This window comes from Gambusia affinis, linkage group LG21 (genome assembly GCF_019740435.1).
Source record: "Gambusia affinis linkage group LG21, SWU_Gaff_1.0, whole genome shotgun sequence".
Lineage (NCBI taxonomy): Eukaryota > Metazoa > Chordata > Actinopteri > Cyprinodontiformes > Poeciliidae > Gambusia > Gambusia affinis.
Genome location: NC_057888.1, coordinates 14,129,982 through 14,144,437, shown reverse-complemented (window position 1 = coordinate 14,144,437; position 14,456 = coordinate 14,129,982). Strand labels below are relative to the sequence as shown.

The following is a 14,456-nucleotide window of genomic DNA, read 5'->3' as shown; positions in this document are numbered from 1 at the left end:
TGACAGACAGACAGCCTTTCATCAAGCCAGGGGATGGCGAGCAGCTGTGAGGAGAAACTGCTCGAGCAGTCAGACCAGCTAGCGTCAAAGGGAGACCACATGAGAGGAGCTGGCAGAGCTCAGTTAGGCCTGGTTTGGGTCAGCAGGGGTATGTTTATATATGCGTGCGTGTGTGTGTGTGTGCGCGAGCGAGTGTGGATCTCTGCTTATTTATATGGTTGCTGGAGAAAACAGGAAGTTATGACTAGCTTTCACATAGTTTACACGAGACACGGTTGGCCAGGCAGGACAGAGCTCGTCTTTACAGTTAAAAGGATATTTCTTTTTCAGCTTTCAATGAGCGAGAAAACTGTGACTGCATTTAAATGTGTAGGTGTTAAACGTAGCAAGTTGCTTCAGTGTACCCCCTGGTGGTAGATTTTATGAGGATGAGGATTTCAATGGGTAAAATGTTTTAGGACACAAACACGTGTTTGTAATTTATTTCAGAAGCAGACAAAAAAAAAAAAAAAAAAAAAAGATATCCTCCTAAACTGTTGAGTAAAGCACATCAGTACTCATATTCACATAAACAAATATAAGCCAAAACCTTCCTGCCTATTACATGAATGCAGAATTTATAGAGTGCACAATTTTCCAGCCTGCAAGCTCCACAACTTTATCTCTGAGCTCTATGATATGTTCTTTGGTGTTCATGATGGTCAGGTAATACACTGAAAAAATGAGAATTGAGTGGTCTTTGAATTTGCACAAACAAAATAAGTAAGTACTACACAAGACAGTCATGTTTCTTATATTTACACAGTTGAATAAAGAACCATTTACTTAATTACCAACAATAATGAAACAATTTTTTTTTTATATTGACTTAACATGATCCCTCCCAACCTCTCTAAGGGACGAGGGTGTACAGAAAATGGATGGATGGACGGATGATTTGACATGATTAAATTAGTTTACTAAAACCATTGTAATCATGTTTTATCATCACCGGAAATGATGCAATATGTCAAAAGATAATAATTAAATATGAGTGGAAAATGGTAAGAGTGGTCTTTTGAATCTTAACCAATAAGAAGCCAAACAAGATAATTTTAAAGATATCACGATTGCCGTGTAGTTTCTCCTGACTATTCAGCCACGAGAACGCAAGACAAATCTTTGGAGGCACACCAATTACGGTAGGTAAGTGATCTAAATATTATTCTTTTGTAGTTGGGAATGAGTTTGAGAGTTTGAGTTGAGTTTAAGAGAATTACCACCATACCACTTCAGTCAAAGTTCTTGCCTCAGCTGGATCTCCATTTTGACAACCTGATGAAGCTTTTCAAAAGAAGAGGAAGACATCTTGGACAAATCCTAAGACAAATTGCTGCACAAATGGATAATATAAGTGATATAGCCATAACACAACTAGCAACTTTTTTGGATAAAGTTTTTTTTTTATGTAGAAAATTACATTTTTCTTGTGTTAAATGTTCTTCTTCTTGTACTTTTACACCTGCTTGTTTTCACTGTTCTGTACTTTAACTTTATTAGTTTGTATGTCTTCACTATAAAAACATTTGTGTACAGTAAATTATTAAACTTCAAGCACAAAGCTTTGAAAAAGATTCTAAAAAAAAAAAAGTCTATAAAGTCATCTTTATCTCTAAGTAGTAGCTCCTCTGCTGGTCTATCAATCACACAACAGCGTGCTGGACAGACTGTGTACAATTTACTTAAAGAGACAGTGGCCCAATTTCAAGGTGTTAAATTGCAAAGACAAATTTCGTTTAAGTCATATTTGACGTATATCACATTTACACAATAACTGAAGGTAACCTAGCTACTTGATTGAGGCACTATGCGCTTGGAGAAGACATAACAGCGCCCCATTTAAACATCTATACAATTTTCTTCTAACAAACCTCAGAGGCCTTCGAACAACAGCTACATTTATACTGAGATTACATGAGATCTGTCATCTGTGTACTAAGATGCTGAGTCCTGGAATAGAATTAGTGCACCAGATTTATTTAGGTGCATTAGAGTAAAAGAGGCTGATTCCCTGTGCACACCAAACTATAGACTTTAATATTGGAGCTTGTTTCAAGTCAAGAATTTCTTAATATTGATGGAAAAGTCCTAGTTCCATTGGCAGATTTTTTCATTTATAACAAGACATTTTAATAAGTAGTGTAATAAGCGAAACAGTCAATGGAACAATTACTTTTAATCAACATTTAGAGATCAGTGAATTACAACAAGCTCCTTTGATGCAGAGATTAAATTGGGCACAGGTGGACTCTTTTTACATTCTTACAATTTACAGTTAAGCTACTTTTGAAGCTTAATTGAAGGCAATGGGCTTTGGAGGAATCAGAATAAAGCTGAAAAAAAAGTACACCACGCTTTTTAGTTTTTTGTTGGTGAAATTGCTTCATTTTTCTTAAAACTTATAAAATTGTGCAATTATTTGTTTATCTTTTGTTATAATATCACAAGAAAATTCATTGAGGATTGAGACAAAATGCGAAAATCGTAAAGTGATAACCCTCACAGCACCACTTTGGACTTTCACTAAGCACTTCCTTCTCATATTGTAAAGACATTGAGGAGTACACCTAAGTGGGAGAATCCCACTTTTGCCTAATGTTCTACATTTGGAACGTAATGTTACACTTCTCTGGACTGAATGAGATGTTGGTGTCAGCCTAATCGGCAGGTGGGATCAGAGCCTACCAACCATATTCAATACAGGTGATAGATTCAGAGCTGTGGAAAGCACCAGAAAGTCCACTCTAATAAAAGACTAAAATTACAGTGGTCTCACCTGTGAAAACAAGTTTTGAATTTCACTTGCTTCCTTGCAGAAGTCCTTGACAGCGAAGGCTTTTGTAGTCTCTGGTTGCTACTTAAATTTTTATGTTAAGTTTCCAGTCATATAAGCTTTTGATAGACGTCAAGAATTACTTCAGAGTGAATTTGAAAACATTATCTGTACTGGTTTTGACTCTGTAAAAGTTATTCTCAAACATTGCAAAACACCTGAAATATAAATAATGTAGCTATTATGTAGATATAGCTATACATAATATAGCTCTGTATTGTCTGTCAGTATCAGATGACAGACAAACATATGTCATCTGACAGTTGGTTCAATAATTGATTAATCTGGTGTAGCATAAAAACTAAAAATTCTATCTTTGAACTATACTGTACAATATCACTTGTCATGTGGCTGCTCATCAGAATCCTAGTTACAGATTCAGCCTTATTTCATTAGTTACACTGACTCAACCCAAACAGGAGGACATTTATACTAAAACCGTAACTTCCCAGTAAGGCTGTAAACCCATGAAGGGAAAGATATTTTCCTCTTCTCCATTCTCTGTGTCTCTTTCTGTCAGATCACTGGACCTGAGCCCTGAAACAAACCTCTATAGACGACACTCCCACTCGGATTTTTAAGAATTATCTTACTTGTTTTCTTCCAAAGCCTACAAAAAGATGCAAACTATCAGGTAAGAAATTTCTCGAGCACGTGATTAGCAGAAAAGTTCAGTAAACCAGAGGATAAGTTTTAAAGAGTTTTTTCAATGTGACTCCTTATTTCTCAGGTCTTTGTTCTATCCCAAGTGCTCGTCAGATGTTCGTCTTGAGGGGAAGACAGCGATAGTAACCGGGGCAAACACTGGAATAGGCAAAGAAACAGCTAAAGACCTAGCTGCTAGAGGCAAGCAGGCACAGTTAGATGTTTTCAGATAAAAAATGTTAAAAAAATAATTTTCTTTAATCTGTTATTCAGATTATCCTGTGTGGAAAGTGTTTAAATTGTATGAAGTATATCCAATTGGTTTAAATCAGATTTTAAGCCGATTTAACACTAGGAACATTGACTACAAATTATTCATTTTTATGACAACCAATAACAAAACCACAACATTGCTCAAATTTACATCTGCATGTACAGGCAAAAACCCATCACCGTTCAGAGGAATTAATCTGTCTTTGTAGGTGCTAGAGTGATTTTGGCATGCCGAGACACGGCGAAAGGAGAGCAGGCGGCATCTGACATCATGAGGGAAGTGAACGGAGCTAAAGTGGTTGTCAGGCAGCTAGATCTGGCTGACACCAAGTCCATATGCCTGTTTGCTGAGAATATCTACAACAGTGGGTGAAACACGGACACAATGCATACAGGACAAAGTTAGAAATGTTTTCAAAAATCAAAGGGATGTTCTGTTCTGTTTTTCAGCTGAGAAGACCCTGGACTACCTTATCAACAATGCAGGCGTTGCTATCTGTCCTTATGCAAGGACAGTGGATGGGTATGAGATGCAGTTTGGAGTCAATCACTTAGGTAAGGGATAAAGATGCTTTTATCTCTCTTTAAGAAATGAATAAATTAGTTCTTTTTCTCTCTCTCAGTTCTGTAATACATTGCTTTGTTTCGTCTTCCTCAGGTCATTTCTTCCTGACTTTCCTGCTGTTGGACCTGCTGAAGCACTCTGCCCCGTCCCGGGTCATCAACGTGTCGTCCACAGTTCATGCCATGGGCAAGATCCAGTTTGATGATCTGAATGGGGATAAAGATTACCATCCCGTCAGGGCCTACGCTCAGAGCAAGCTAGCCAACGTGCTGTTTACCAGAGAGCTTGCCAAAAGGACTGAGGGTAGGGTGTGTTGGTGTTTTTCTATGCGTGTGTTTGTGTGTGTGTCAGGCAGAGGTCTTAAGATTGACTGCCTGTATGGGTGTCCCTCCTTGTGTATGGAAAAATAATAGGTCCACATCTGCAGCCAGCGTGAGAGCCTCATGTCTCAGCCACAACTGATCTAAGGAAAGAAATGAGCAAGCAGAAGCAAATTAAGTGAAAAAAGCAAACAAACAAAAAAGAAAACTTTTTCCACAAGTCACACCTATCTCAGTGTTTCCAAACATATAAAGTAATTAGTCATTTTGTAGCAGATTTTGCTTTGTTGTTTAAAGGGGCAGCGTTGAGTATTTTCCGGGCTCATGGTGCCATTTTCTGACATAATCAAGTAAATATGTTAACATCAGTTGACAGAAAAAAGATTCCATGTATATCAAATATGACTTAAAACAAAATTGACTTCATAGTTTAGTGCTTTAAAATTAACCCTCCGCTAATTACTGTTGGCTATTCTGAAGGAACTGAGTGGAAGAGTTTCAAGGGAGCTGTGAGATAGAAGGTCAGAGGCTTGGAAACTTCAGCTCCGAGGAGGAGCTTCGTCCTTAGTCCCCCCCAAGCTTTTTGCACAGTTGAATGATTTATCAAACCTGCATGACAAAATCAAGGCAACATGTCAGGTATGTTTTTTGATGAGGGAACAACATTACAACATGATGTAAAACCCAAAAAAGTTGATTTTACAAAATACTGCCGCTTTAAATGATGTAGACCACATAAAGTTTACCAACACATTTCAAGCTCCTATGAAGGGTGGAAAAATCTTATTCTGCATCTAATTCTCCCTTTTCCCCCTCTCTAGCTCTTGGTGTGATGGCTTTCTCTGTGGACCCTGGCATGGTAAACACGGGAATTACAAGGTACATCAGGCGCCCTCTTGTGGACATAGCTATGAACTTCAGTTTCTTGATCCGAACCCCAGCAGAGGGAGCGTCCACCTCTATCTACTGCATCGTCACACCAGAGAGTGAACTGCTCACCGGTGGATTCTACAAGTCAGTGAGACAATTTAAATAATGCTGTGTTTTATATAATATAGCAACCTGGTTAAACAAAACTGTGTGAGGTGAGGTGGATAAAAACACAAACATTTTATAAAAGACCAAGTATAAAGACAAACATACAAAAAAACCCCAAAACAAAACAAAACAAAACAAAAAACACTGTAGCCAGCAAAGTTGATAATTCACTTTTTAAAATATCTTTACCTCAATCTTCCTCTTTTTCCAGGAACTGTGCCAGAGCAGACAGCTGCAGGGCAGGTGAAGATGATGGCACGGCTTTGAAGCTGTGGGCTGTGAGCTGCCAAATGCTGGGCATCCGCTGGAGATAAACAAATCTGACTGCACTGTGCAGCGACATTTATATACACTTCAGAAATACCCTTTTCAGCTTGTGATCAAAATGTTAAGATCCATTGAACATTTCCCATGTCCCTGACATGTTGTAAGACAACTTGGCCTAGAACAAAATCACTGTTTAAGTTTGACTCTACATAACTTATAAAAGATACACGATTAGATAAAATGACAGCTTAGTGAAGGGCATAATGGCCAGAAGATGGGTAAAATAAAAGCTACCATACTTGTGTGCTTGTATTTTATTCTTTTTTAATGCCATCTTTGTTGTTCCACTGGAGCTTTCGCTACTTTCATTGCTAGCTAGCATTATTTTGCTGTATTTAATGTCATGAAGTATTTCCTAACATAAACTGTATCTCATGACTGAATCCCCAATGCAGTTGTTTTCATTTAAAGGGGCAGTTATATTTTCCAGGCACATGGCGCAATTTTATAGCACAATTAAGTTTGCTTTAAAAACGTTGTATATCAAATGTGACTTAACTCTCCATGGCATGGCGTTGCCCTCAGGCAACAAACCACATATCTGTACCTCACGTTGTTCCTTTATTTTATTTTTTGGGGGGAATGATTTAAAGTACCACCAGATATATTTGTGTCCAAATAAAAGAGGTATTGAGGTTGATGTGCCCTGCGACAGTATAAACTGACCACTTGTAGCACAATGTTGCCCTGACGCAACAAATCCAAATCTGGTTCCGGGAGAAGTCAGGGTCCAATTTTATGATTGATATGTAATTAGGGACCACTAAGCTCCCAAAGAATGCAGGAACATATTTTTTTTCCCCAAAAAAATAAAAAGTCATGCCATAGAGGGTTAGAGAAATTTGACTTTGTAAAAGTCAAATTTCAGAGGCCCAACCGCTTGCAGTTGGGCCAACAAAATTAAAGCAACACTCCAGGTATGTTTTTGATGAAGGAATGACATTACATATACATTTAAAAAAAAAATAAAAATAAAGCTCAAAAAAGTCAGTTTTATATCAGTGCTGTAACACAAGAGTAATCAATGGCTATTTTGTGTGAAACATCCAATTAAGAGTTTAATTTTTAAAGTTTAAATTTTTGCCGAATCAATCCTAAAGATTCAATGGATAATGTCAATCAAATCTATTGTCAGCTTTAGTTGTTCTCTTTGATTTTTGGTAACTTAATTTTTGTTAAACCTCCACTTGTTTTCTTTTCTTCCTTCTCCGTTTAATTTTGGTCTCCTGTGTGACATGATGAGTTTCTTGTTTTTATAATATTGCGCAAAATAAGATCATTTGTGTGGGGTTGAGGAGGTTATGCCCCAACATTGTGCTGACAGCACTTCAGACATGGCTCTAAAATCGACTGAATTATACGATTTCTTCGTTCAAAGCTCGTATGATCAAATTCTCTCATTTTCCAAACACGTTACGTGGTGAAAGTGCTGGATTGTGGCCAATTTGTGTAAAGTGAAAGCCAGACGCATGAGGTTTGGTGTGATTCTCAGTCCATAACGAGAGGCAGGCGAGCAGGCAGGCAGGAGCCAACAAAAAAGCCGTCTGCTCTCAGGCTGACTTGTTAATCAATCTTGCGCCAGCTGGCTTCTGATTGGTCCCGCCGAAAGATGCGAAATGCGCGCAGCAGGCTGTGTGGAGATGACAACCTGGGAGCCAGCGCTGAACCGTGTGGTGGTCTTCCAGAAGGGACGTCTGTTTGGTTGTCGCTGAAATCGCCCACCGATCTTAAAGTGAAAATCCATTACTCTGGAGGAATAATGAACTGCAGGTAAGAGGGGGAAAAAAAAAATCTTACAAGGAAAAAGGTTAAGAGGCTGGATTTAATGACTGCACTAACTTGAAATGGAAGAGAGAGAGAGAAAAAAGAACGCTAGTAAGAAGATTAAACACCAAATGTGGTCTTATTATTGTTATTAGACTGTTTGAGCCAAGGATCAAAGTTAGTTCATTGTATTTAATGGTATGTCTAGGTACATAATAGATTCCAGCCTTTACTGAAAAACTAGGTTTCAATATAGTGAAAATTGCTGTGATTTCTATATATTTTTAAAAAATTGTTTTTCATTTATTTTCTTGCTAATTCAACTGGACAAGTGTTTATGAAAAGGAGAAAAATGCAATATCCAGTCATTCCACATTTACTTTTACCCAGGAGTGCATGCTGTAACCACTGGTCATCTGAGGAGAGGTTGGATGGGAAAACAGTGGTCATCACCGGAGCCAACACCGGTATCGGCAAAGAAACAGCCAGGGATCTAGCAAGAAGAGGTACAATCCAGTCAAATTCGTTTCTATGCCTCTCTCGTTTGTTGTTTTTAACTTTTACACTGTGACATTCATGGAACATTCCACTATGCTTCAGGGATTTAAGTCCTTTCACTGCTTGGTGATGAAAGCTAATCTGAAACGTTAATCACACTTAATCTGTCTTGGTTCAACTTTATTATATACATTATGGCGGAAGTATTAAGCTGTCTCGCAGGGTTTTATAAACTCAGCATAACTCACAGGCTTAATAAATTAGGCTGAAACAAAACTGCTACCTTCCTGGACATGCAAGCCATCACTTTAAAAGACAGATGGCAGTGATGCAAGTCAGATGAGGCATCAAGGAGACAGAGGGAGCATTGTGAGGGTCTGTTACCCTCCTGAGCCAGACAGGCGACAAAAGAGAGAGTTTGGAGGGTGCAGACATACACCCAAAAATATAATCTTTGCTGTGGAAAAATCAAATGAATGTAGAGCACTGTGGGAGAAAATAACAACTGTGTCAAAAGGGAGATGACAGAATAATGACCTCCTCTTTTCCTTCTTGCATTAGGAGAATTTACTGTCAGACGATTCCTTCATTTATCAGTAAATTGGATTAAGTACTGACAGGACGGCATGATTGCGTTTGCACAGATTTATAACAGGCAGCAATACCTCGGAGCAGCTGTATCCTAAGGTACCGAGGGAAATCTGAACAAATCACAACTCTTTTTTTTTTTTTTCTATGCCATCCTGAATGAAGTGCTTGCTTTTGGTAATTTCATCATGTCAAAGTTTACATTCTGTTTTCTGTTTTTTATTTTTCAAACAAGCCCCGAGACCGCTTAGCACTGGATTTGAATTTACAGTGATTGATAATAATAACAACACATTCGATAATGACTGATTGCATTTAAAGAGACTCAGTCGCTACTCCGAAAACGGGAGAGGAATTGAGCGTTCCCACGTGGGAGCAGCTGAGCACGAACAAAGACACAATAATGAGACACAGACGCTACATTCCAACTGATTAATGGCTAACCACTTCCTTAATTGCAGTGTGGAGCAGCTATCTGAAATGTGTGCTGTAGTTTTTATTTTTTTTGTTTGGTTTTTTTTTCATTGTCAGGATATTGCAGTGTGGGGCTCTTGCCTTCGTAAACGTGTTTATATATATATATTAATTTTAATGGTCATGCATCCCAATCTTTGTGTGGGTGAGAGAAAGATTGAGCATGTTGTCCTCGAAACCCCTTTCTAAGCTCATTAAGGAGAATGCCTCATAATTTGCCTTGGAAGCGAAGCGATGCCGTGGAACAGTTGGCTAAATGAGCTGCTGAAAGAGGGCTTAGAAATCATTAGAGAATGATCAAACGTGCACAAGGATTTTTAGGGACTTCATTTGTTATTTGATGTCGGTGGCCTTCTTTGCCTCTAATTGAATAAAAGTGATGCTCTTTTACACTTGTCTGTGTTGAATCTGTCCCCTGATGTGCCTCCTCTTAAAGTTTCTACTCGCGTATTTCAGGAATACAACGTGGCTGTTCATTTGTTACAAGATGCGGTTCAAAGACAAAAAGCTTTGACCAGATCAAAGTTAGATCACCGGCATGATCTCTATTATAAACCACTGCTCCACGTATGCCAGAGCTGAACAACTGAGATGAAGTGTAGGCGTGCGACTGGGAGAACACATCTACGTGTCTCCATCATCTGGTTTTTCAGGCGCCCGCATCGTTATGGCGTGCAGAGATGTGGAGAGGGCCGAGGAGGCGCGGGCGGACATCTTGGAGGACACGGGCAATGAGGACATCGTCATCAGGAAGCTGGATCTGTCCGACACAAAGTCCATCAGAGCTTTTGCTCAAATTATTATCAAAGGTAGGCAGGAGGAGTTAAACTTATGACCAAAGGAAGCAGTGAATAGATTTATTTTACCAAACAGCAACTTGAACGAAAATATTTGGCAGTAAAAATTGATGGTTGAGGTTATTACTGTTGGTTGAATTTATGACTGTATAGGGATGAATGATCTTCTTCAGCCACTAATGGTTATAACATCTAGGGTTGCGTTTTATTGGTCCTGCTTTATTTTCAATATATATGTTTTCTTTAAAAATGCAGTATTACCATTCATTGCTATGCTTTTAACAGTCATACTTATTTTACGTTTTAAGTAGATCTCTGTGCACCCATGTAGCAACATCACAATTACTTTTGGAATATTTTTGTAATTTTTTTTTTGGTGAATGACAAAGATTGCTTAGAGATTTTAGCTTTACTTAATTCAAATTAGACGTTTGCATGCATTTCATCTTTTTGCATGCAGAATCTGGTAAGACTGTATATATACCTGGTTTCTATTGTATTAATATTGTCAATGCTTTCCAGAGGAGAAGCAAGTGAATATCTTGATAAACAATGCAGGCATCATGATGTGTCCTTATTCCAAGACTGTAGATGGCTTTGAAATGCAGTTTGGAGTTAATCATTTGGGTAAGTTATATTGCAGTGATATCTTTTATATACGCATATTTCCTGAATGTTGCAGTTTTAAGGCACCTAAGAACTAAATAAAATAGCTTTGTTGACTGATGTGAGTTTACTCATTTCTGTATTTGGGGGAAGTTAGTTTAAATAGATGGAAAGTGAGAGGCGGGATTCAGTCTTAATGGCAACACAACTGATAAACACATCAACCTGAGAAGATTCTGGAGCAGCTTTTTCTTTTTTTTTTTCTTTCAAGCTGTCTTTGTGTATTGGACCGTCTCTTACTCCCAGATGATGTTTTTTTTTTTTTTGTGTGCATTATTTTTGTCACAACCTGTCAGTGTGAGCAGCCTGTGCTCAGACACGTTTGCCCACACACATATGGACACCCAGTCGCACATAACGAGACACAAGCCTACACGAGCCTTAAGAAAAAGATTCTGTACTGGAGTATGAGCAACCTTCCAAATAGTGGCAGTGTTTATGTGAAGAATAAAACAAGAAATTAAGAACCGTAAAGACATATTCTGATAGCATTCCAGGTGAATATTACAGACTGGTTTCAAAGTCTACAGAGCAGAAATACTTGCAGCAATTGCACTTACTGCCATGCATTCTTGGATCTTTGTGGTTTGGATATTTCACTGAATGAAAATGTCAAGATACCTCACAGCAGTTAAAGCTGTTCAGCTGCAGAGCCACAAACTGTTTTAATGATTCATGTATTCTGACTTCCCTTAAGGTCATGTCCTCTTAACCTACCTGCTGCTTGACCTCATCAAATGTTCAGCTCCGGCCCGCATTGTAGTCGTGGCATCGGTGGCCCACACTTGGACTGGCCTTCGACTTGATGACATCAACAGTGAAACGAGTTATGATGCTATGAAAGCTTACGGACAAAGCAAACTGGCTAACGTCCTGTTTGCACGCTCTCTTGCCAAACGATTACAAGGTGAGAGTGATACTGATAGTTCACACTTAGCCAATCAGCGCCATGGAATATGAATGGTGCTCCTGGATTGGCTGCCAGTAGAGTGTTAAGTAGCATTGCACATAGCTATTTCACCTTCCCAAGTTGTGTTTTTTAAAATATGTATTTTAAACATACTCTACCAAAAATGACTATTTTTCCAGGAGTAATTCTGAGTTGGATTCCACAGAAAAATCTGCGACTAGTTGAATCTGCGAATACTGAACTGCAAATAGGCGGGCGTCCTCTGTAGGTCTCGTTGAAATCCAAATTTTATGAATTATGGATGTTTAAGGAGGTCCATCCTCCTTAATTGGATGGACCTCCATTCAATTAAGGAGGACCATCCTTAATGGGATGGACCTTGGATGACCTTTTGCAAACGGATGACCTTGCGAATGGTCATCTGTTTGCAAAGGATTGAGCTCCTTTGCAAACGAAAATCATTTGGCATTTGCAAAAATGATTATGCAAACGTCAGTTTATATGTACAAAACACACTTTTCATTTTGTTTTGTTAAACGTTATAAGACTTATCTACCCCTTTTTTCCATTTCACAATTGTGCACAATAATTTGTTAAAAACAAAATTTCCATAAAATAGTTTGCGGCTATAGTGTGACTAAATGTGAAGAAGTTCTCAGGGTGCTTTCAAAACTGCAGTAGATGTAAACATGTCCTTTGTTCATGCTGCAGGAACTGGCGTCAGTGTCTTTTCTCTGCACCCGGGAGTGGTCCAGTCTGATCTGTGGCGACACCAGCATCAGTGCATACAAGTAGCAGTGAAGATCTTCCGGATTTTTACCAAGACAACAGTGGAGGGAGCACAGACCACCATCTTTTGTGCTGTGGAACAAGGCCTGGAGAGCCAGAGTGGAAACTATTTCAGGTAGCTTTTGCCAACCAGCTCAATAACTGTTAATCAATAAAATACTGCACATATAACTCAGCAAAACTTTGCAAAATGTACAACTTTTAACAATGGCCCAAAAGAACCGGGCAGGATCTAATGACCAGTTTCTGACTCTGTTTGTGTTCAGTGACTGTGCGCCTGCACGCTGCTCAAGGACTGCTGCTAATGATGACTTGGCCCAGAGGCTGTGGGAGGTGAGCTGCGACATGCTTGGCATCACCTGGCAGTGAAGAGCGGCGGATTAACTACGTGTCATACATATCACATGTCAAAAGCACTGTTACGCACTTTTATGAATCTATGACTCGTTTGGAAATTTTGGCTGTTCTGAGTGAAGTTGACCGTGAAGTAATGAGGACTGCTCCAAGTTTTTCTTTCATTTTATGTCAACAAAAAGAAATCACATGTTGAGTTTAATCAGGATTTACTGAATTATTTCTGATGTAAAACCTTTTAAAGCATTCCAGATACATAGACGTTCTAAGTATTTATTTGTTGTGGATCTTGTACTAAAACGGTGCTTTGACATGAGAATAAGTCAACCAGTATGTTATACTTTAATTTAGTTGAATTAGACCTGAGCTGCTAAAGTCATTTCATGTTATTGCTGTTTAATTTTGCAAGTCTTTATTACTAAGATGGAATGTAGCATTTGTTTAGCTATATTGCAAGAAAGTTTGAACAAACTCAAAAATGCTGTCATGAGGCTATTTACTCTGTGTTTTTATTATTTACATCGTTTACATGTTAGTTGACTTCAAAGAAGATTCTGTGAATTGTTACTTAAACATGTTACTGATGCTAATTCCTCAATAGATACGTACATAAATAGTCTAATTTTTAAAGAGTCAGCAAGGATAGATTCCCCTGAGGGTAGAACGTGTTGAAAATCTTCCTCTGTTAGAATCTTTGTTCCCTTTGTAAGGCTCTCTGTACATCTATTGATCAGTAAAAATCCAATCCATGTAAACAGTTTTATATTGAACTGTACTTTGCATCTGGTTTATTCAGACATTCTGCAGTTTTCCTCTCAAAAGAAGGCAAAGTAACATCAGCGAAATGCACGAGGGAAATAATGGGTTGCAAAAAAAAAATAAGCTTATAAAGTGTCAGCCTGCTGTGTAACAGGATGACATCTTGTACAATGTTTTTTGACCAACATTTATTTATTTATTTTGAACAGACAAAAAGTAAACTCTACAACATTTTGTAGAGTTGTGCTCATTTGTCAGATTTTCTTTTTTTTTTCCTTAAACCCGCTGCTCCAGATGAAGTTACGTGAATAAATTTAACTCAATCGGATAATAGCGAGTAGGAGTTAGAGGCTCTTACTCTTTGAAGTTAGCCATATCATCCAAAATAGACGGCACAATTTATGACCTCGTGATTCATTTTCTTTCTTGACTGTAACATTTATAAAGTTAATACTGTACTCATGCTGCTGACTCATGTTGGCTTTAGGAAACCAGAGAACGACTAAAGTGAACATACCAGAACAAGAAATCTCTAATCTTAATCTAAATCACGTGAGGGGGTAAATATTAGAAAGAATGTTGTATGAGTAACAAGAGGTAGTAAGAGTATTGAACACATATCCACTTTGCAAGAGTGCTGATATGTAAATAGGCATATCAAGATACAAAACAAATATTACTATTAAGAAGGTATTTGACAAATAATTTAAGAGCTGTGTTGTCTTACTATAGAAATGTAAAAGTCTTAGATTGTGGCCTCAAAGATTTTTTTTTGCATTTTCAGCCACTTGTTGAAAAGTGGTAGCTTCTTCAATGG

At 38.2% G+C, this 14,456-nt stretch overlaps 2 protein-coding genes across 3 annotated transcripts; both read left to right on the top strand.

Annotated features, from left to right (window-relative positions):
• Positions 1-61: 61 nt before the first annotated feature.
• On the top strand, positions 62-6,397 carry LOC122824539 (retinol dehydrogenase 11-like). Of its 2 annotated transcripts, XM_044105322.1 has the most exons (9): positions 62-148; positions 3,393-3,506; positions 3,603-3,718; positions 4,000-4,155; positions 4,241-4,345; positions 4,449-4,658; positions 5,497-5,534; positions 5,617-5,689; positions 5,925-6,397. In XM_044105322.1, exons 2-9 carry the CDS (start codon positions 3,493-3,495, stop codon positions 5,978-5,980), a joined length of 768 nt encoding a protein of 255 aa, XP_043961257.1. In that variant the 5' UTR covers positions 62-148; positions 3,393-3,492; the 3' UTR covers positions 5,981-6,397. The 2 variants fall into 2 exon arrangements, with proteins under 2 accessions (XP_043961257.1, XP_043961256.1); XM_044105321.1 differs by having other exon boundaries at positions 5,497-5,689; positions 5,925-6,391.
• Positions 6,398-7,541: 1,144 nt separating this feature from the next.
• On the top strand, positions 7,542-13,873 carry LOC122824538 (retinol dehydrogenase 12-like). Its single transcript, XM_044105320.1, has 7 exons — positions 7,542-7,810; positions 8,195-8,310; positions 10,018-10,173; positions 10,684-10,788; positions 11,525-11,734; positions 12,449-12,641; positions 12,793-13,873. The coding sequence occupies exons 1-7, from the start codon at positions 7,650-7,652 to the stop codon at positions 12,893-12,895; spliced, it is 1,044 nt and encodes a 347-aa protein (XP_043961255.1). The 5' UTR covers positions 7,542-7,649; the 3' UTR covers positions 12,896-13,873.
• The last annotated feature ends 583 nt before the right edge of the window (positions 13,874-14,456 follow it).